This window comes from Tripterygium wilfordii, chromosome 17 (assembly GCF_013401445.1).
Source record: "Tripterygium wilfordii isolate XIE 37 chromosome 17, ASM1340144v1, whole genome shotgun sequence".
Taxonomy (NCBI): domain Eukaryota; kingdom Viridiplantae; phylum Streptophyta; class Magnoliopsida; order Celastrales; family Celastraceae; genus Tripterygium; species Tripterygium wilfordii.
In genome coordinates, this window is record NC_052248.1 from 2486529 (window position 1) to 2509211 (window position 22683).

Below are 22683 nucleotides of genomic sequence, written 5' to 3' on the forward strand. Positions count from 1 at the left end.
TATTATAACTTTTTTTTATTTTATCTTTTTAAATTAAATTTAAATATATTTTTTTTAAAGTTTATAAGTTAGCTTATATTATAAGTTTTACCAAACATATGATAACTTATTTCACAACTTATAAACTATCTTATTTTTCACATATATGATAGAGATTTAGGTTAAGGGCTTAATCAAACTGATACGAAAGATAGAGAAGCTTATTTAGCTCAATTTATATATTATATATATATATAAAATAAAAGAACTTGTTTGACATTTTTTCAAAGTACATGAGCTCTTTCAAATCTTATCCCTTTGCTTTTTTTAAAAAAAAAAAATTTAATTAGGGAGACCATTCGCTACAGTAATTGACCGTTTTCTTTTTGTCCTGAACCCCGTCTACAAAGGCCAGCCAGCTCTTGTAGATTCTGTATGTTTTCTCCAATGTGTTCCATATGCTTCAATTTTTTGGCTTATTTAATATTTAACATCACGTGTGTAATGGGCTGGACCAACCTTGACAAATTGATAAACATGAGAGACTTGACACTCCTTTAAAACATTTGCAATGGAATCTCTCAAGTGAGTTAAATAGTTATAATAGTTATGCAATGTGGGTGGTGATTACGATCTATTCGATAAAATGGAAGGAATAATGTATATTTTTCGTTAGGGATTTCTTAGAAAAAATCGCCGTATTTTCCTTCGATTCTTTATGAAAAATATTCAATCCAGGGACTCCAAATTTTTGATACAATTATAGCTATAATTCTCCCCAAAACTACGTTGAATCATGATTTTATTTGTTTGAAAATGACATATTAGAGTTTAAAATTAGAAATTAGTGTATAGGTTTAGAGTTTGGGGTTTAGATTTTTATTTTAAGGGTTTAAGGTTTAGAATTTAATACCGTGTTTTCAAGGACGCGTGTTTATAGATCAATGGAGGATACTTGGCTCAAGTTTCTGTCAGATAGAGCGAGCTACTTTTGGCTGGCGAATGTGACAATATAAAGGCAGGTTTTGATTGTCAAACGTAAAGCTTGACACAACGAGATTTAGGGAGAAATGTTGATTATAAAAGGTGTTTGTTGTCTGGATAAACATGAGCCCAATTCTTTGAGTTTCTTTTGACGTTAGAGGGGGAAATATGGTTGGTTATAAGTTAACGTTAGGAGTATCTGACTTGGGTTCGGATCAAGGATAAGAGTGCGTTACTCTAGTCTTGATAGTCTACGAATACTTTTGTCGATATTTGGGTGTCGTTGATGAGTGTGGAAGTACCTGGAGAAGGTAATTAATCAGGTATCATTAAGAAACTTCATTACATTTAATTGTACATGTGATTGTGAATACATATTTTAGATTAAAGTGAATGAAGGGGCAGGTTCTTTTGGACATAGTTGGGAGATGGTCAACCTTGATGTCATATTTTATTAGTTATAAACATTAATAATTGTTTCCAATTCCACCACGTTTGGCTTGCTTTTCTTTTTTTTTTCCCTTCTTTAGGTTAGTGGAGATTGGGGACACGCCGTTTGGGTTAATTAAGGTCATATATTATTTATACGTAGTCTAGAAATTATTGATCGAGTTCATCTTTCTCAATAAAAGAAGAAGAAGAAGAAATTATTAAGTTCATTAATTAGGCATACGTACCCAAATAATTGTGTAACGTGCACGCCCTTTCAATAATTACAAACTTAGCTTTTGCTTTAGAATTCCATGTATTAATATCTATATCTATGTTTGATGAAGTAATGAGGAGGCCCAAATGGGTGTATATGGGATATAAAGGGGAAAAAAGAATAAAAAAATATTAGTAGTTAAATTTTGTTTTATATAGTTATTTGTAGCATTTTGGCTTCTTCCTTACTTCCGAATGTCACATTTGTTAAAAAAAAAAAGCTGTATTCAAATATATATATATATATATATATATGGATCTAATCATATGTGTTGTATATATAGTTTAATTGTAATTAAACAGTCTTCAAACTAAGCTTTTTTCTCATAGCTTTTTCGTTAGCGTTGAAAATCAATCCAATTACTCTATCAAACGCACTCTTAATTTATTTTTCACAACTTATAAACTAGCTTATTTTGACAACAAATAAGCTCCACTAAACAACATAGTCATAGCTTAATTAATAAACCTTAGCCTTTAAGCTTGTGTATTTGTCTTGATTTTATGTATGATAATTAATGCTCTTATGGGGTGTATATATATATATAGCATCGTACGAGGTTTGGGCATGAGGCACATCAATTACAGAAATTGGAATCGTCAAAATATGACATTATACTTACCCCAATCAATGTGAAGTGTTGGCTATTAAATGGATTCTACATATGTATTTATAATAGATCATTGATTATTTCACATGTCACATAGATTTGAGAGTAAAATGAGAGTCATATTTTGGGGGTTTATAGCATTACTCATATAAGTCGCATGCCAAAACCCTAACACCAATATTCTTTCGCCCTTATAGTTGTTATACCATGTTACGTGCCTGCAACATTGATTGAGTGACGGACTTATTTAGGGAACCTGAATCCTGTTTTGCAGCAGCAAAGTTCTTGTGTTTACCAATTTTGTTGAGTGAACATGAATTTAAATACATCATAAAGAAGGAAGTTTAGTGGACACCAAACGTGACCTACTCTCCCATCAAACTAAGCAACTTACAAAGAACACAGTTTAATAACTGACAAATAAATTGATAACTGACAATATAAAAACTAACAATAACTATACACCACCAATCTCCCTACACATACGGCACACACCACCAACTTCCATACTAGGCACAACCTCTCCTCATGTATTACTTCTCTTGTAATTCGTTAAGGCCATGTTGTGCATGTGGGTCCCTAACATACCATCTCTTTTCAGATGACTCACCCGCCTCCACATTATTATTATTATTATTATTTGGCTTACTTTTACTTTGCTTTTCGAATTCTAAAGAATAATTAGGCTAGAAAAAAAATTGATTGAGATTTGAGTCCCTATCTAACCGATAAGATACTAGCCTATGAATTTCGTCCTACTCATATGAGTCTTAGTTGTATTAGCAGTGGTTGATTGCTCCCGACCAGGCATTACATCGGACATCACCGGACGACCGTCGAATGATTCTGTAATGATTCCGAACTTCATTGGTCTACGCTGGATAACAAAGACTAAATAGAAAAACCAACACATAGATGACAACTTGGATTTACAACAAGGATCTTGGCTTCATCTTCGATAAGAGAGGTTGATCTCCTTCTGTTCTGACAATCTCATAACTATAAAATCAAATATCTGTCGCCGGAGCATATCAGAAATGCCGATGATCTAAGATTCGCGACGGGTGGAGGAGATCTATAACCGGAGAATAAAGACCCCTGTAAAATCCTTATTCAACACTAAAATGAGAAAAGACAAATCAAATCCATTGGAGGAGGAAGAGGTGGGGATGGTGAGAAGGAGAAGAGTCGAAATTCTCCTCCTGACCAATTGATTTTGAAAATGAGAGGAGTGGAGAGGAGAATTAGAGAGGTTTATGCATTAATTAGTTTGTAATGCCGTGGAAGAAAGAATTTGAAACATGAAAGTCATTTCACTCAACAGAACAAATAATTGCATAAAAAGTAGCATTTGCATTCTAACTTACGCAACCAAATTTAAAAATAATAAAAATAATTATACCTTTTTTTTTTTTTTAAGGATTCAAAATTTGTCTTAGTTTCCCCAGAATGGCTGGAGCGGCGGAGGCTATCTCATTCAATCTCCGCTTAGGCTTCCGTCGACAATCAACATCCAACGAAGTAGAAAAAGACGAAGACGGCCTACAAGGCTCGGGCACAGGCTCGGGCGATTTACGCTTATGTGTCATCTTTACAGGCTCATAATCATTAGAGCCGATTAAAGGTGGAAAGTTGAGCTTAGCCTTGGAGCCTCGAATTTTAAAGGCGGCTCGGTCATAAGCCAAAGCCGCATCCTCAGGCGTGTCGTACGTACCGAGCCAAATTCTTGCGCCCTTCTTTTTAGACTGTCTAATCTCGGCCGCGTACTTCCCCCATGGCCTCCTCCACACACCTTTATATTTCTTCAGCTTTGGCAGCGCATGCTTCTCACGCGCCTCCTCGTTTATCTCCGGTGATTGAACCTCGTCCACTGGAGCCTCACAAAAAGTATCAACATTGTTGTCCTCCGACACTTGAACTTCTAGGGGCACAATATCGTCGGAATCGACCACCGGAGTGTCGGGAAGTGTTATGTATGTGGCATGGTTGTTATTCTCTGATTCTTCAACTTGTAAAAAAGCATCTATGGTGTCGTTGACCGCATCGAAAGGCATCGGAAAAGGCTCTAAGAAATCCTCGTCCTCCATCAGATGAAGCCTAATTGACTCCAAAACGGCATCGTCAAACTCCAGGACTCCTCTAGTATTTCTAATCTCACTACCATTCATTCTCGATAAATGTGTTTGTTTGAGTTAGTGGACTAGTACTGCCCTACCGTGTGATTTAGGCTACATATATATACAATGGCGTACCCACTTGCACACATGGGGTGAACGGACCCCCCTTCTTTTTTTTCTATACAAATACATATATATATATATATGTTATTTTGTATATTTGTTCTTATATATTAATATATATTTATATATGTTATATTTAATAAGCAAGCCCAACACAACATGGGAATATCTTTGTTATGTGCCAATTAGGATTTTCGGGTTTTTTTTTTGTTTTTCTTTAAAAAAATGATTAGGTTTTGGAGGAATCTGCTCTTGGAATCGGATTAAATAATGGGACTAGTGAATCAACGTCATATATATATATAACATACGAAATTAATTGATTGCATTCATCTAAATGTAATTGAAATGACGTCATGATATATAGTGTGAATCATTCGATTATGATATTATAGTAAAGACGTTTAGTGAATCTTTTTAAATGTTCGATGCATGCAGTGCCTCGATGAGAATAAGAAATTAAGAGTTGATTCTGGCAAGATTGGACAATTAAAACATTGGAAAACTCGCTGAATGTGCCCAATAAATCTCTTGTTGACTCTCTCCCTTCATCCACGCACGTTTTTGATCGTCTTTTTGCTCACTTGATTAATTACATGCACATTAGTCTTGATTGGGAATAAATAGAAATAAACCAAAAAAAAAATTTCATGGACCGCTGCCCTTGATCCCCGCACAAAGTTTCGACTCCCAATATCCAATGCTTGTACTATATACATGAGTTTCATATAGAGTTCTGTAACTAAATAATTTCAAAATGAGTAATAATCAAGTTGGTGATACATTAATTTGCTTTTTTATATGGAGTTGTAGCCACTTGGATCTTAAGTATATGCTATTTTATCGAAAATTGTTGAGCATAGGAAGCTTGATCCAAGGGTGCACCACATGATACTCTATTATACTATTGTTGGCAAATTGGTTCAAACGTACGCTGTTGGAATCGTGTCATATGCACTGTCGCTCGCTTTGCGCTAAAGTTAAAGTCTACGGGAAGAGAATCTATTGTAAATTGTAAATAATGCATGTATGATAAAACTTTAGTTACACTCGAGCCATTAATTGGAGTGGTAAGGATTGTGTGTATCATCCTGATCATTAGAATTGAATCTCCTCTTTCCCGTTAAAAAAAAAGAAGATAAAACTTTAGTTTAAAGGGTTTCTCGGTGGATGTAAATCTCTCATGAGACCGAACCAGATGATGAGAATAGGAATCTTGATGGAGGGGGTGCACCACATGATACTATATGCTAGTGAATTCCCTCTAGATTTTTGTTTTTTTTTGTTATGTTTTGGTTGATTGATTAATTATAATGTTGGACAACACTAGTGAACATTATTGAATGATTTGCAATACCTTTGTAGCCTCGCGGTGGGTTTATGCCTAATTTACTCTGTCGTCATGTGAATTTCTGTGCACGTAGGCATCATGACTCGAGTTTAGATCCATACCGATGTCGAAAAGGCAAGCGTGCATGATATCGTTCTCGGTTGAAAATTATTCTTATATGGTAGAAGTTTCTATAATATATAGTTAGATTGACAGGCTTTGTTAATTAACCCGTCAGTTACACAATAGCTTCCCCTGTTTGCTTATAAATAATAATAAAAAAAAGGGTCAGTAACACAAGTGGTCGATTTGGGTGGAGATAAATTAATTTTCCATCTGAAAATTTTGAATTATATATTGACCCCTCACAACGCATGAAAGTGTGGAGATCTTAATTAGCACCTGATAATTTATTTTCTTTTTCTAAGAAAAACACTTGGCGCCCTTGAAAAACAATTATAAATAAGATTTGATGCTTTAGGATTCGATTATATATATATATATTTAAATATTTTTACGGTTGAAATCGAACTTTAAGTACACATATGCCTAATTCAACAAATTATCAACAGAGACTTCTCATTGATATGGATTCGATTATATATATATACACACACACATATACACCCTTTTGTGTCATTTGATTCTTTCACGCAATGGTTGTTGGAATTTTGTCGCTGAAATTAGGAAGTCCGGGACCTGCTGTTATTTTATTACAGCAGGCCCCACTGAAATATCCTTTTTTGGCATTAAAATTTTTTATTTTTATTTTTAAAAATCATAAATATGTAGTGTTCATCGCAAAGAACACAACGATATATTTTTTGTTAGAAACAAAAATCAAATTCAACATGAAAAAGACATGACAATTCTAGACCATCGGATATAAAACATGTGAGTAAATTCCCATTTGATTTGAGTTGGTAACTATTAGATATTCATTGAAAACCAATATTTATATCGACCAAATGAATCTCTAATTAATTTTTTTTAGTTTTTTCAAAAAATTTTTTTTTTTTAGTTAATCAAGTTCTATATATATTGTAATGAAATAGTACGGATAGGTTTTTTTTTTTTTTTTTTTTTTTTACTACACTTTCTGCCTAGAATAGATTGCAGATCTAACGATATTTTATTTAATCATGCAAAAATTTGTGCAAAGTATCCCTGGAAAGTTGGCTGTATCGGAAGATGCCAATAATAATAATTTTTTTTAATTAGAGCTCCAAAAACCAAAAACAGAGTTGGTGGACAGTTGTTTTTTTTTTTGAACTATGCCAACAATTACCAATAAAGACACAATGAGTAAAACTTATTCATATAAAGAAAACTGGAAAAAATTATTGATGAGGACATAGATTGTCAAGTTACATATATGTCACTCTTCATTTAAAGAAATTACATAATTCTATGCAAGGGATGAAAATGGGTCTACCTGCTGGCAGGCCTTTTAAGCCTCGGCCCTAGCAAGGTTCGTATGACAAAGGGGCCAAGCTCAGGCTTATTTTTAGATTCATTTAACATAACGGGTCGAGCCCGGATTTGAAGAAGTCAGACTCGTAGGCCCTATATATATATATATGTATATATTATATAATATGTTACATGTATCTAAAAGACTATAACTTATAAACCGGGCCTGCACACAAACACAATTAAACATTGCCGACTGGCCACTGTTGTATCAAAAGCCCAATGATTATTGCCAAGCCCACTTAAGTAAATTAAGAACCCTTAAAAACAATATTAACTCAGTGGAAATTAAAATCTCTATCGCAGATATCCATATATCGTAAATTCATCTACAATATTTGTTTTTGTAATATTATTGAAACCACAATTCATCAAGCATGTCAAAAATAGTGTTGTTTTCTACATCAGCTTGACCCGCGGAGCCGACCTCACACATTCTCCTCTTCGGCTTTGGAGAAGAGGACGAAGAAGAAGCTGTGGGTGATCGGCGCTTATTAGTGACTCTAACCGGCTCATACTCATTTGAGCCAGCTAGATGAGGAAAGTTGAGTTTAGCCTTTGAGCCACGCATCTTGAAAGCGGCTCGATCATAAGCCACAGCCGCGTCCTCGGGAGTCTCATAAGTCCCAAGCCAAACCCTCGCCCCGTTCCTTTTAGGGTCCCTAATCTCCGCCGCAAACTTCCCCCAAGGCCTCCTCCTCACTCCCTTAAAACCACACCCCCCCTTCCGTGCGTCCGGAACACGCACAACTTGTTTTAGTTCAGCAACACTTGCGGCTTCCGCTTGGTCCGTCTGAGTCTGTCCGGAGTTAACGGCCTCAGATAAAGTTACGTAAATGGCGTCAAAGTTCAACGGCAGAGCGTCAAAGTTGACCGTTAAAGTTGCCGGAATTTCGAAATCGTCGCTCAGAAGGTAATGGCTAACGGACTCCAACAGAGCAACATCAGACTCCGGCATCAATGTGGCCGAACTACGTGAACTGCTGTACTCTTGAGACTCTTGACTCATCCTATTTTTTTCCTTTTTTGGAGAATGTCATCGCTTTAATATGGCTTATATAGGTTGAAAAGAAATGACACGTTTTTATTATTACTATTATTATTAATATTATTTTAGTGACGTGTGGACGGTAGTACGAGCTACGAAGTTTCATTGGCATGCACGTGTTTGAAACTCTTTTCCACGTCTCATATTCTTTTATTTTAATTTAGGGTTTTCTTGAGATGCTAAATATTCGATATCTAATATATATATATATATATATATTATATTTTGTTTGTCACTTCTCAATTGGAATTTCAGGTGTAAAATGTGCCCTTTTAATGATTTATATATCGTTGATAGTCCCCTCAACACGACCTCAAATTTATATCCTATTCGGAATAAACCATAAATTATAACAAAATATTTTTCAAGTTTTTGCCTTTCACATTCAACAACCATCAACTTAAATTAGTCATTAAAGTTCATTTATTTTGGAACTTTTAAAATTCTTCTTAAGTAATATTATTTTAATTATTAAGATTGACAAATCTAACAAAGCTTGCTAGGTCACAAGATATATATCATCTTTGTAGTGATATCCACCCAAACAGATCAAGAAACACAAGAATCAAAGCAAGGATATCAGCAAAATAAAGAGATAAAGAGAAAGAAGAATACCACATAATTACACTTGGTTCGGATTTAATATGATATTCAATATCCTACTTCAACGATGGTGTTTTCAGTCTACTATGATATCCAGAGAATTTAAAAGATCAAGAATATAAGAGATAGCTCTCATAATTAAGTCTCTAATTTTTTACCAAAACAACACTCATTTTTGTTTGATTCTTGTGATTTCTTGATTTGCTTGGGTCACTATAATCTTCTAGGTGAACAAATCTACTTGAACAAGTAGATTTCCTTATTAGTAACTCTTACCAGCTCGTAATCTTGGGAGTCGATAAAAATTGAGCTTAGCTTTGGAGCCGTGCATCCTCGGGGGTCTCTTGTTACTTTTTTATATAAAGAAATTATGAAAATTATCATTGCTCCAAACGAAATACCCCCTTAGCAGTAATAGTAGAGCTGACACAAGAAATAAAATCTTTCAACTAAATTTGAAAACCTCCCAAAACTTTGAAATTTCTAGGAAGAATATGTGAGTGACTTTGTTGTCATCATGGGTACATGGCTAAAAGTCACATAACCCAAAGAAAGAACGATCTTCTTAACGGCATCTGTGATATGTCTAAAAGTTGATATTTGGTAAGACTCAGACGTCAATTCAGACACAATGATAGAAGAGTCTATTTCAATATTAGAAATATCCTGAAAACCAGATTAACTATAAATTTACAAACTCCAAAGCACAACCATAGCCTCAACATTGATCAGCTCAAACTCAAACTTGCCGCTCAAACATTCAGCAAAAACCCTCTTTGAACACAACACCATCAACATTAATAAAGACCCAAACCAGCTGGTAAACGCCAGTACTGCTTAAGAGTTGGAAAAAAAACATTGGGATGGTTCTTCGTAATGTACTCGTATGAGAAAATTGTGTAACTTTGGAACTAGAGCTTAATTAAATAATTAATTCACATGCAAAGTATTATGTATATTATTTTCTCTTCCAGATTCTTTAGACCAATGAATGCAATATTATAGTAACTAATAAGACTAATATTGAACGTGTTGGACAAAAGTATTAAGAATTAATCAGAATTAGCCACAAATTGACAGATGGTTGATATAGGAAAATAGGTAGTTTTGTTTGTTTGTTTTTTTTTTTTTGGGTATGTTTGATAATGACTAATTATGTGGACATATGGCCACCAAATATGGACAACAGCTTACATCAGCCATGTTTAGAACTTGCTTGTATGTTTGTGTAAATTATATTGGGTGAGTCCACATCATTTTATGACCCACCAAAAGGAAAGGAACCAACCATGATACAAAAAGTTTGTACGTCCAACAACCAAATAGAATGATAGAATAAGTAATTAATCATGTTGCATACATCCAACAACCATCACCTTAATTACTCATTAATCATTTTTTTTTGATGAAGTGGACCCAACTGTCCATCGAGCAACTGATAGTAAACCACGGGTCATATAAAACCGTTGGATTATCATAAAAAAAAGGTTTTGTTTTTCCAAAGTAGTGGGGTGGTACCCCATTTTACCCATAATCTCCACTAAAATGCCTCTTGAGAGGAGGAGAGGGCACTCCATATGCCAAGTGACGTGGGACTTCTTATATTTTTTTGTTTAATTTTAAAAAATTATATTTATATTTTGATCTGTTTTATGAATCCATCGATATATATATATCATCTAATTTGATGAATCGTAAAAACATATTTTCAGATAATAGACGTTTTATATATATGCTCTCATTGGTAAACTATAATCAGAATTATAGTATAGTTATGTTATGTTTAGTCCATATCCAAAAAATAGATTGAGAAGAAATTCAAAAAAATAAAAAAATAAAAAATTGTAAATCCACAAGTCATTGTAAAGTTTAAGAAGCTTGATTAAAACATAAATCTTTCAATAAACCAGCTTTTTTTTACAACTTTTTTTTTTTTGAAATACCACTGATAAATATGCTTCACATTGGAATTAAAACTTGAGTACACATATACCTAACCGAATCGATTGTAAACCGAACCACCATCTCAGTGGTAAACATTAGCAATAAATCTAGACTAAACATTAAAAATTGAAATTGGGTCTTCCCTCACACCATTCAAAACCCACTAATTTCCTGCTCCACTTGCAGCAGACGAAGATTCCCCGAACCGGCGGTTGGGAGTCACCCTGATCGGCTCAAATCCATCCGAGCCAATCAAATGAGGGAAGTTCAGCTTGGCTTTCGAGCCGCGCATCTTAAAAGCCGCTTTATCAAAAGCCAGAGCCGCATCCTCCGGCGTTTCGTAGGTCCCGAGCCACCCTCTTGCCGTTCTTCTTAGGGTCTCTAATCTCCGCTGCGTACGTTCCCCACGGCCTTCTCCTCACTCCCCTGTAACGCGGTGGTGGACGCCCGTTTAGACCACAATCACTCGCCACCACTTCTTGACGAGGCCCCCATTTTGGCGTTGATGCAGATTCAGGTTGATCCAACGTTGGAAATTCAAAGTTGGTGCATGTGGCATGATTTGAACCATTGGTCAGAAGCTGCTGGTAGATGGACTCCATGGTCTGGTAATCTGACTCCGGTAAGCTAGTACTCTCTCCGTTGTTCATATTTTGATGAACGGTTGCTTAATTGGTAACTTAGGGTTCCGATGGATTAGGGTTCACGAAGCTTTAATTTATATTGTGGAGTATTAGGTACGTATTATAATATTGCTCATACAGCTTTTCCATTAATTAGTTTCTAAGAAATTTCATTACATCTAATTGTACATGTGATTGTGAATAAATATTTTAGGTTAAAGTGATTCAAATGGGCAGGTTCTTTTGGACTTTGTTGGGAGGTCAACTTGATTGGTTATAAACATTAATTTAACTTCTTGTAAACATTATTTTTTTCGAATTCCACCACGATTGGCTTTTTTTTTTTTTTTTTTTTTCCCCTTCTTCTCTTTGAATTAGTGGAGATTGGGGAATGGAGACACACCGTTTGGCTTAATTAATGTATATATTATTTATTCATATTGATTATTGAGTTCATAATTAGGCATCGTGTACCCAAATAATTGTGTAACGTGCACGCCTTTTCAATAATTACAAACTTAGTTTTCGATTTCTATAATTCCATATACATATACATGTGTTTGATGAAGTAAGAGCTAGGAGGCCCAAATGGGTGTATATGGAATATGTATGAGGTAGATTTGTGGTTGATAAACCCAAGCCCACCCCATAACAAATAACCATGCTTTTTTTCTAGTTTGTTGAGTTGGGTTTAGCCCACTTACTAGGCTTTGGAGAAACAAAGTGGACAATATTATTGGTTGTATGGGGTATGACTTTCTGAGAAACATTATAATTATCTCAGAATAAATGTGGGCTTTGTTTTTTACCATTTTCTTGTGGTTTTCTTCTGGAGAGCTCTTTTGGGCTCCATGTGTTTGTTTGAAGGAAGGGCAATAGGTTTTCCTAATCTCTTCAGCTGCATTTCATTCTCAAATCACCTTCTCTATAATGGCAATATTCATAACCATGAGGTTTCAGATTGGTGGACTGCTTTGTTCTCTTCTTTCCTTCCCACAAAATTTCCTTTAATGTACTCTATCTTTTCAAGGGGTAATCAGTTGATGTTCTTCGATCTTTCAATGGCCTTTGTGGAAGTTCTTGGCATCGCTTCAGTTTAGATTACTCTCTTTGGTTCTTATGGCGGGTTGTCTTTGATTGATTTTCAAGTTAATTTTCAAAGGCTCTCTGCTTCATTCTCTTTAGTTTAATGTTGGTCTAGGTTTTGGACCTTCTGGCAGGCTGCGTCTTGTCCTTCGGCTCCTTTTTTTTCTTTCGTATATCGGTCTTCGATTAGAAGGCTCATCTTGTATCTTTGATTTAATCTTAATAAAATCTCAGATTTATTAAAAAAAAAAAATGAGAGAGAGATTCTAACAAAATTATAATATATGTAATATTAAGTCACGGTACAATTTGGTGTAGATATCACCAAATTATGGCATTTGATATTCTCTAATCATATGAAAATGTAGCCTTTATTTATCGAAGTATGATGATAATTATTACGGCAATAGCTCAAACGTACTCCTTTTAGCCTTTATTCACGGCATGTACTCAAATCCCGTCTCAATTAACCATGCACAAATGCAAGAAAAAATAAATGTTATTCACAAAAATTGATTTAAATAATCAAGAAATAAGATAACACCAAAAATCTAAAATCAAGAAGAGCTAACTCCCTTGGTACAATCAATGTTCTTGGAGATGGGGACAGTGGTGTCAACACCACATTTTTGAGGAAGAGAAGGAGCAGCATCTTGCTTTACATGTTTGGTAATTTAGTGGCAGCTTGTTTGAGGCAGTTGCAGGCCGTTTGTCGGTCCGCGGTGGTCGGAGTGATTGCCTTCAAATTCTTGACTCCTTCACAACAAGCCGGTGTAAGATTATTGGCTGAAATGAGGTATTGCATGCATGCACCCATTGATGACTCCACCTGCCCACAACTCACCACTGCCTCTCCTGGCTTCACCATGTAATGAGCCATGGCTAGGGCAACCAACATTGAAATGACCACTCCCTTCATCTTTGCAAAAGTTGAAACAAGTACTACTGAAGCCTTAGGCTTTGAACTTGTGTATTTGTCTTGATTTCCTGTTTGATGAAGTGAAGAGGAGGTGTATATATATAGGCATCTTACGGGGTATGGGGATGAAGCACATTAATTAGTTACAGAAATTTGGGGGGCTTTTATTGGCTTTGAAATGTCATGTTGGTTAATAGAGGATAAGCTGGTTTTTGGAGTCATATACTATTTCTGTTATAAGAAGAAGAGGAGCTGGGAGGGTCCCAGTATAGCTCACTCTAACCGGATTGTAGTCTTCAGAGCCGATGAGATGCCGAAAGTTGAGCTTGGCCTTCGAGCTATAAGAATTTTGAATGCGGGTTGGTCATAAGCCAGAGTCGCGTCCTCTGGAGTCTCTTATACAGGGGCGGAAGGAGGGGGCCGAGACTGCACTAGGCTATAACACAATACAGGTTATATATATATATATATAAATACCTTTTACACATTTAAATAGGGTCAATGTCCGCGACTGCCAACACTCCTAATTAATTTCACGGATCAAGGTGCATCACCTTTGATGTTTGATTTTTTTTTTTCTTTTGAAACTGGATTTGAATATGTAAATATTATATATGTTATGATATGTTATCTATTTTGGATTTGTTCTGATATGTTTTTTTTTTGAATATTCAAATAGATAACATTTAAGACGACAGATAACATTATGACAGATATCAAATTAATCGAAACAGAAAACATATTAGCTGTAGATCCCAGTTTCGAATACATCATAATCAGAACCAAAAAATTACAAAAATCACCACAGAACTTGCCGAAAATAATGATGTGATGATAAATCGAAGGAAAACCATAAGATTTACAAGTCTCGTGATGAATATGAGCAAATCTAATTCGAATGCAACAAAAATCAGAATGAAAAGTTACAAAAAATGTCATAGAACTATCGAGTAAGCCACGAGGGGGGAGACGAAACTTCTGGCAGAGGTCAGAGAAGAATAGCGTGCAGGAGGTGTGTGTCATGTTTGAGGATGACGATGAGGACATCTTAGATAATAAAATCATATATTAAATTTTTTTTGTCTTCTATGGAATAGTGTTTAAAACTTTACGAACTTTATGGAGCATAACATATTTGGTTATCCTTTTTAGAATAAAATTTTTAAGTGAGAGACTTATCACTAATATTCCCCATTATTATTTAGCTCACTTAACTCTTCAGTCTTAGTTATCTTGGCAGTGGTTGGTTGCGCCCAACCAGACATTAGATTGAATATTAATTGAATTATGTGTATGACTAATTAATCAATAATAATTGATTATTATTATAATCCCATTAATTAATGTGCAATGCTATGGAAGAAAGAGAAAAATTGAAGTCTGAAAAGTCATTTCACTCGACAAAATAAAAAATTACAAAAAATAAAAAATAAAACTACTATTTGCATGCTAAGTTACGCAACCAAATTTTTTAACCAAAAGAAATCTACTTTTTTAATGGATTTAAGATTTGTTTTAGCTTCTCCAATATGGCTGGAGCAGCGGTGGCTATCTCATTCAATCTCCGCCTAGGCGTCCGTCGACAATCAACATCCAACGAAGAAGACGACGTAGATGGCTCCGGCAAAGGAGACGACGTAGATGGCTCCGGCAAAGGCTCGGGCGATTTACGCTTATTTGTCACCCTTACAGGCTCATAATCATTAGAGCCGATTAAATGTGGAAAGTTAAGCTTAGCCTTGGAGCCTCGAATTTTAAAGGCGGCTCGGTCGTAAGCCAAAGCCGCATCCTCAGGCGTCTCGTACGTCCCGAGCCAAACTCTTGCGCCCTTCTTCTTAGGCGCTCTAATCTCGGCCGCGTAGGTCCCCCACGGCCTCCTCCTCACACCTTTATATTTCTTCAGCTTTGGTAGTGGTTGAGGCTCACGCGCCTCCACATTTGGCTCCGGCGAGTGAACCTGATCCACTGGAGCCTCACAAATAGTATCAACATTGTTATTCTCCGACGCTTCAACTTCTTGGGGCACGGTATCGTGGCAATCGACCACCGGAGTGTCAAGAAGTGTTATGTATGCGGCATTGATGTTATTCTCTGATTCTTCGACTTGTAAAACTTGTATGGTGTCGTTAATAGGATTGAAAGGCATCGGAGGAGGCTCGAAGAAATCCTCGTCCTCCATAAGATGAAGCCTAATTGACTCCAAAACGGCATCATCAAAGTCTAGTACTCCTCCAATAATACTAGTCTCACTGGTATCCATTTTTGGCAAGTGTGTTTGTTTGAGTTGCTGGACTAGCACTGTGTGATTAGGCTATATATACATACATGTATATATATATATATGTATGTATGTATGTATTTATGAGTGTCATGTGGGGAGTAGTGTAACCAATTAATTAAAAATTAGCAATAATCGAGTTGGTGCCCGTGATACATTTGTTTTTATATTGAATTGTAAGTTGTAACCACCTGGGTTTAGGTATATGATATGTTTTGGCATCCATCGAAACTTGTTGAGGATAGTAATCTTGATCCAGGGGTGCACCACATGATACCTTATATTATCGATTAATTTAAGTGCAATATTTGTGAATTCTCTCCACATGTTTGTTTCTTTGTTATGTTTTCCTTGATTGATTCATTATAACGTTGGACTCAACAATGAATTATTTCTTACAAATTATTCATAAATCCATCTTAAAAGTTTGTAAGCACATGAGTTCGTGTGAGACATGCGGAGCTTTCGAATTCACTTGGATCATGTATACTCAACTCCGTAGTTGAGATAATTGAGATATCAACTGCTGAGATATTTATTATTTTCATAATAAGAATATTGACAAGCTTTGTTTGTTTGTTTTTTTTTTTTTATATAAACATTTGACTTATCTATTCCAATACAGCCTATGCATTTCATCACCAAAACTTTCCCTGATTGGCATCTCTTAACACTCCATCATGCATTATTTTGTTCTTGTTTTGATAGTGACAATATTTCTTATATTTCTCTTCAATACCAATATTATGGATGCCATAAAAAATTCAACACCACTTCAAGAAGAGCATGGGATAGGAGGCCCTGGCTACCGTCCGATCTTGGGAAACACAAGGGAGTCCCAATTTTTTATTGCAAAAGCTGTGTCGAAGCACATGTATTATTATTATTTTTTTCTCGTTGCAGCAATTAATATATTGCTAAAAGCTAGACAGAAAAATAAAATAAAATATATATATATGTATCTATGTATGTATATGTATAGCGTATGTATACCAATGATTTATGTACATGGTGCTGGTCCAGGCTGGAAAGAAATTGTTTAATTAGAGCTACAAATTAAAACTAAAAACAGAGTTGGTACAGTACATAGTATTTTGAAGTAGCACGAAAAGGATCATGATAAGATTTGATGCTTCTTAACAATTCATTTGTCTCATTTGATTGTTTCATGCACTACTTTGTTGGAATTTTGTCGTTGGAATTATTGGCTATATCGTGTGAGTAAATTCTCATACGAAAATGACAAAGAGCCCAAACCGTTGGTAGTCGAATGCAGCCTAAACTTAGGTGGTATGTTCATGTTAGCAATTTTATGTGAATAAATTTGAATTTTGAAAATTTCACACAAATATTCACTCTCTCTCCCCTCCCCTTCACCCTCAGTCCTCATGCTCTCTCTCTCCTACCCATCTCTTCCCCTCACTGTCGGAACCATGGCTCACCATCCGACCACTGATAGGACCCACCGAACTGAAGCGTCGGAGCACAATGACTCATCTCCAACCTTCATTTGCTGTCAACAGTTTCCTATTTCGTCGAAATCTCGCCTTGAAGCCGTGGCCAACGGAAACATTTGGAGCCCGATCCGGTCACCATAGGCCACCCCTCCGCTAACCACCACTACCATTGAACTTGCCTTGACGAGCTCTACATGTTTCAGCCTTTTGGACGAAAGGTCATCGTTGTTGGCAACAAACAAAGGCTAAGGATGAGTCATGGCGCTCTAACGCTTCAGATCGGTGGGTCGACGGCCATGATCAGTGGTCGGACGATCAAATTTTTCTTTCACCATGAGGAGAAGAGGGAGAAATAGAGGGAGAGTGGGGTCTGTGATACAAGAGAGTGAAAATTTTGAATTTTAAATTTTTTCCAGCTAGATTTTTGACATGTCTATACCATATAGATTTGGGCTATCAATATTTGGGATACTTAGCCTACTGATTCCCATATGGAGACAACGTATTTTTTTTTTTAAATTAATTCTCATTTGATTGGAGTTGGTAACTATTATTCAATGAAAACCAATATTTATATCGACCAAATAAATATTTTATTATTTTTTAGGTAATCAAGTTGTATTCATTAGTATAATAAAATTGTACTGATAATGTTTTTTTTTTATTGCATTTCCTGCCTTGATAGCAGATCTATTGATATTTTATTTAATCATGCAAAAATTTGTGGAAAGTATCCCCGTATAGTTTGCTGTGTCATAAGATGCCAATGATATTAATTATTGTTTTATATGATACTTTTGGAATAAAATCACTTATGTTTCCGATGGATCTTCTTAATCTATATATAGTGCCAATAATAATAATAATTATTGTTTTATATGATATTTTGGAATAAAATCATTTATGTTTCCAATGAACCTTCTTAATCTACAATGTTGCCTATTATGTTGCAAAGTTTACTCTAAGTTGTCCTAACATTTGTATATGGACTGAGTCCCTTGAGCCTTCTTAGCTTCAGGAAGTTGCATAGGCAGATTATTTGTCCAATAAATATTAATACAGTAATGTTAGGTAGCCTATATAGTGATAGTCCATGGGAACCCAAGTCTTTTAAATAAAATTTTAAAACGTTTTAACTCTCGAAATACATGTTAAATTTTTTAAAAAATTACATATTCAGAATTAGCGCATAAAACTCTTTCTAACAAGATCCATTGTCGATGAGTTTTATTGGGTAAATCTTAATTCCATTGTTTTTTTCAAAGGAATTTCTTAATTCCATTGTTTTTTTAAATGAAATTTTATAAACAAATGAATTATAAACTGTGCTTTAAAAAATAATAGAATTTATATTAAAATAATAACTTTGGACAAAAAATTATGGGATAAAAGAGTGGAAATAAAGCTATTCCATTGATTAAATCAAAGGAATAAACCTGTTGGCTCCCATGGGCTACCAAACTGATGGGCTACATGTCATTTTCGATATTAATAATATGCAACTCGATCTTCCTTTTTTTTTAAAAAAAAAAATTCTACAATTGTTTTTCTTTCTTAACCTTAACTTACAAATTATTTCTTCAATTTCTTAGGCAATAAAATTGGAAAGTAGAAACGAGGGCACGATATTGGAATTATTGTAAATCCAAGCAGTATATATCTATTTTATGAAAATCCATTTTAAATGAAAATTCAACTTTTCTTTAAGATTAACAAACGAGATTGAACAAATAATTTTTTTAAAGGCAAATAAAAAATATAATTAATTAAAATACACACGATTACCATGCAAATATTGACCAAGTCACGCCTAAATATATATGGTTGTCTAGATCTACAGGTTTTCTTCAGAGCGCGCGCGCATATGTATAGCAATATTGTATCCAATCTTAACAAGATTTTCCTTTAAAAGAAAATCTTAGCAAGATTTTCCCTCATTATATTCCACTATAGAATATTTAAATTATTTAAATAAAAACCATTGAAAAAAATGGATAATAAGATCCACTATCATTGTATAATTTTTATTCTATGTTTTTAATTTAAAGGTAATAAACTTTTTCATTAACGTCAACTACCTAATAACTTATTTTATAATTTATGGACTATTTTATTTTTCACAACTTATAAGATAACATATTTTGACAAACAAATAAGCTCTACCAAACGGTTATTTTAGTATGATTAGTACATAAAGTTCCAAGTACGTATAGTTCTTTTTTTTGACCCTCTAAGAGCAAGTTCCAAGTATGATGGAAAACATGGCATGCTTATGTGGGACTATGAGACACGTACATCCTCATGTCCCAATGACAATATTATTTATAAATACCAAGTTGTAGCTAGGGATGGTATTTATAAATACCAATTTAGCTAGGGATGAATCCTCAGTCACTCTAGTTTGACTGTCTATATTAACACACTCTAATTTTATTAGTTACAATATTTGAGGGAAAATTTTGCACTTCCAACATTTACGGGACATTTGGTTGGAGTTTTGAGGAAAGAATGAGGGTATGATTAATATATTCTCTTGTTTAGTTGAGTTTTGAAGGGTGGAATCCTAAACTCATTCCACCCTCTATTCTTCCTTGTGGAGAATAACTAAGCTCACCAAAACAAGGAGAATGAGTTTTGATGTGTAAAAGACTCATTTACACTTGTTATAATAAAATATTGTTTTATTTTCTAAAAAGAAAAAAATGGTAATATGAAAATTATACTATTAATATTCTCTCATTCATGTTCACTCTTTATTTTATACTAAACATGACAATGCTCACCCATAATGATCTCACACTTACCTCGCACTCATGCTCGCCTCACATAATTATGAACCAAAAACCCAGTTAAGGGTTTGTCATTAGCTTCTATTATGTACAAACAAAAATGTTAGAGATCACAATAAAAAGCATCTCAATCATCCCAATAGTGGATCTTGTCCCTTGATTAATGTAAGTGTAGGGGTCCATAAAACCTAGTGATTGAATCAAAGAGTGACACATCTACTATTGGGATAACTGAAATGCTTTTTGATGGGATCCCTGTCACTTCTGGTGTACATATTTTCAGGAAAAAAACCTAATCTTTAACTACCCATTAAAGCATATGATGGGTTTGGGAGTCACGGGCCACAGACTTTGTAATTGTCTGGTCAGGAGAGTAGGGAGAGCGCTACTTTAGGCTATAGCCCCTGCCCAATTTTTTTCTTTATAAAAATGTACTTAGTGTATATATTATACATGCAATATATATGCCTAGGTGTACATGCAATAAATATGGGTATATATTATTTATTTTCATGTAATAATGTGGTGGTTATTATTCTCGAGGACAAGAGGAATAAGGCCATAAAGGGGCCGGGAGCTACAAAGGCAAACAGAAACAGCCCTAAAAGGAGTGGCAATGGACATATCCCTCGAAAAGCAGCCTAATGTGGCATAAAGAACAAACAGCAATGGTACAAAGGTGCGACATTTGAGGCCAAAAATGGCCAAAATCCTGCAACTGAAATGTCTTTGTGCCCATGCCTAATAACATGCTCTATTATATATATATACCACCCCCATTTGAGCATCCTTTCCATTCAAGAATAATGTATTATCCATGCAAAAGTATATATCCAAAAAACAATAGTTATGAATGAACTTATATATTGTGTACATATAGCCTCGCGGGAATTCTTATAGTTTGTTACTTTACCATTCAACCAAATTAACTTGATGGTTGATTTTATACCATTTTAAACAATTCTCCGCATGTGTGGGTTGGATAATCGGACAATCAACACGTAAAAATTCAAACTCGTTGTGGAAGCTAAGTTTAATTTGAACCCAAGACCTCCTCCTCCGATATTATCTTATAATTTGTTATTTTGTCATTCAATCCAATAAATTATGACATTCCACAACTTTTGTATCATATTTTAACATATTTTTATCAACACCTGATCAGTCTCGTCAGAGTAGTAGGAGAGAGTGAGATAATTCAAGTACTCAGATATTTATGAGGAGCTAAAGATCATATGTGGTTATCTTATCTATATATATATATAAAAGTAGAAGACATCTTCCCATTTTTTTCCCTCCCAAACTTCCAACTGCTTAATACACGTGTTTAGTTATTTGTAATGCTTAGGTAATCATATTTTAATCCTTAATTAAAATAGTTGTTTTTTTTAAAAAAAAATTCTACACAACAACTTTTATGAATATCTTTATCCTTATAGATAATTTTATCACCTTTTTCAAAATTTAAATTGTTATTGAATATATTTTATCACCCATGATAGGTATGATTTTATCACCCATGATAGGTATGATTAAAAATTGAAGGTTCGCATTATACGATTATGGATGGTTCAAAACTTTATGAGGCCTCATCAAACAAACACAAAAAAAAATTCACACAACAACTTTTATGATTATCTTTATCCTTATAGATAATTTTATCACCTTTTTCAAAATTTAAATTGTTATTGAATATATTTTATCACCCATGATAGGTATGATTAAAAATTGAAGGTTCGCATTATACGATTATGGATGGTTCCAAACTTTATGAGGCCTGATCAAACAAACACAATTGACTTGATTCTTATGGATGAAAAGGAATTCTTTGTTTTTTATTACAAATTAATAATCATTTTTTATATTTGATTTGGTTATTCTTAACAGGGTGGAAGAATTCATGCCTCTGTAAAAAGATCTTTACTTGGAAGGTTCAAGGATATATTGATTGAAGGTTATAGTTACGTTATGACCAATTTTATAGTTGGTTACAATAATGGAAAATTCAAATCTACAATTGAAGAATTCAATGAGATATTGAAGAATTCAATGAGATGAACAAGGTAATTCATAACTATTAAAATAATGATTGTCAATACATGTAATTTATTTTTGAAGCTCCTTACTTACAAATATATTTTAATGTTTCAGAATTCATCTTCGGATGAGACAGATGGTACGTAGCTCCCCAAAGAAGACTACGAAACTAAAATTATTTAGTTGTTTGGTTTGATAATGTTGAACTTAATTTTTAAATTTTTTTATTTGATGTTTTTAAATAAGACACTCTCTATGATTTTTTTATTCCTAATGCAATAAATATTAACAAAATTAATATTTCTACCTAGCATTTGTAAGACATACTCTAAAATAAATTTTATTATTTGCATTTTAAACCAATTAGATGCAACTAATTTCTTAAGCAGTTAGAACAACAATAATTTTAATGATTGGGAGACATTGCTTTTTTTATTCACTCTCATCAAGGTTGTGGAAAAAAATACTACTATAATTATAATTCTAGGGATAAGGTTGTAGTTGTGCAGTAAAGTTGCATGAAAATTAATTTACAAGGATAAATATGCAATACTATTTTTCTATTTTAAAACTATTA

The 22683-nt window shown here is 34.2% G+C and overlaps 3 protein-coding genes and 1 pseudogene across 3 annotated transcripts; all 4 read right to left on the reverse strand.

Annotated features, from left to right (window-relative positions):
* Positions 1 to 3645: 3645 nt before the first annotated feature.
* LOC119981659 (ethylene-responsive transcription factor 2-like) lies at positions 3646 to 4548 on the reverse strand. Its single transcript, XM_038824742.1, has one exon. The coding sequence runs from the start codon at positions 4445 to 4447 to the stop codon at positions 3695 to 3697; it is 753 nt and encodes a 250-aa protein (XP_038680670.1). The 5' UTR covers positions 4448 to 4548; the 3' UTR covers positions 3646 to 3694.
* A 2988-nt stretch (positions 4549 to 7536) lies between these two features.
* Positions 7537 to 8324, reverse strand: LOC119983190 (ethylene-responsive transcription factor 13-like). Its single transcript, XM_038826896.1, has one exon. The coding sequence runs from the start codon at positions 8278 to 8280 to the stop codon at positions 7675 to 7677; it is 606 nt and encodes a 201-aa protein (XP_038682824.1). The 5' UTR covers positions 8281 to 8324; the 3' UTR covers positions 7537 to 7674.
* A 2639-nt stretch (positions 8325 to 10963) lies between these two features.
* Positions 10964 to 11859, reverse strand: LOC119981708 (annotated as a pseudogene).
* Positions 11860 to 15031: 3172 nt separating this feature from the next.
* On the reverse strand, positions 15032 to 15805 carry LOC119981797 (ethylene-responsive transcription factor 13-like). Its single transcript, XM_038824939.1, has one exon. The coding sequence runs from the start codon at positions 15803 to 15805 to the stop codon at positions 15032 to 15034; it is 774 nt and encodes a 257-aa protein (XP_038680867.1).
* Positions 15806 to 22683: the final 6878 nt, after the last annotated feature.

Excerpts from the sequence above, each read along its gene's own strand:
- LOC119981659 (XM_038824742.1), bottom strand. The coding sequence starts at position 4,447 with ATGAATGGTAGTGAGATTAGAAATACTAGAGGAGTCCTGGAGTTTGAC.
- LOC119983190 (XM_038826896.1), bottom strand. The coding sequence starts at position 8,280 with ATGCCGGAGTCTGATGTTGCTCTGTTGGAGTCCGTTAGCCATTACCTT.
- LOC119981797 (XM_038824939.1), bottom strand. The coding sequence starts at position 15,805 with ATGGATACCAGTGAGACTAGTATTATTGGAGGAGTACTAGACTTTGAT.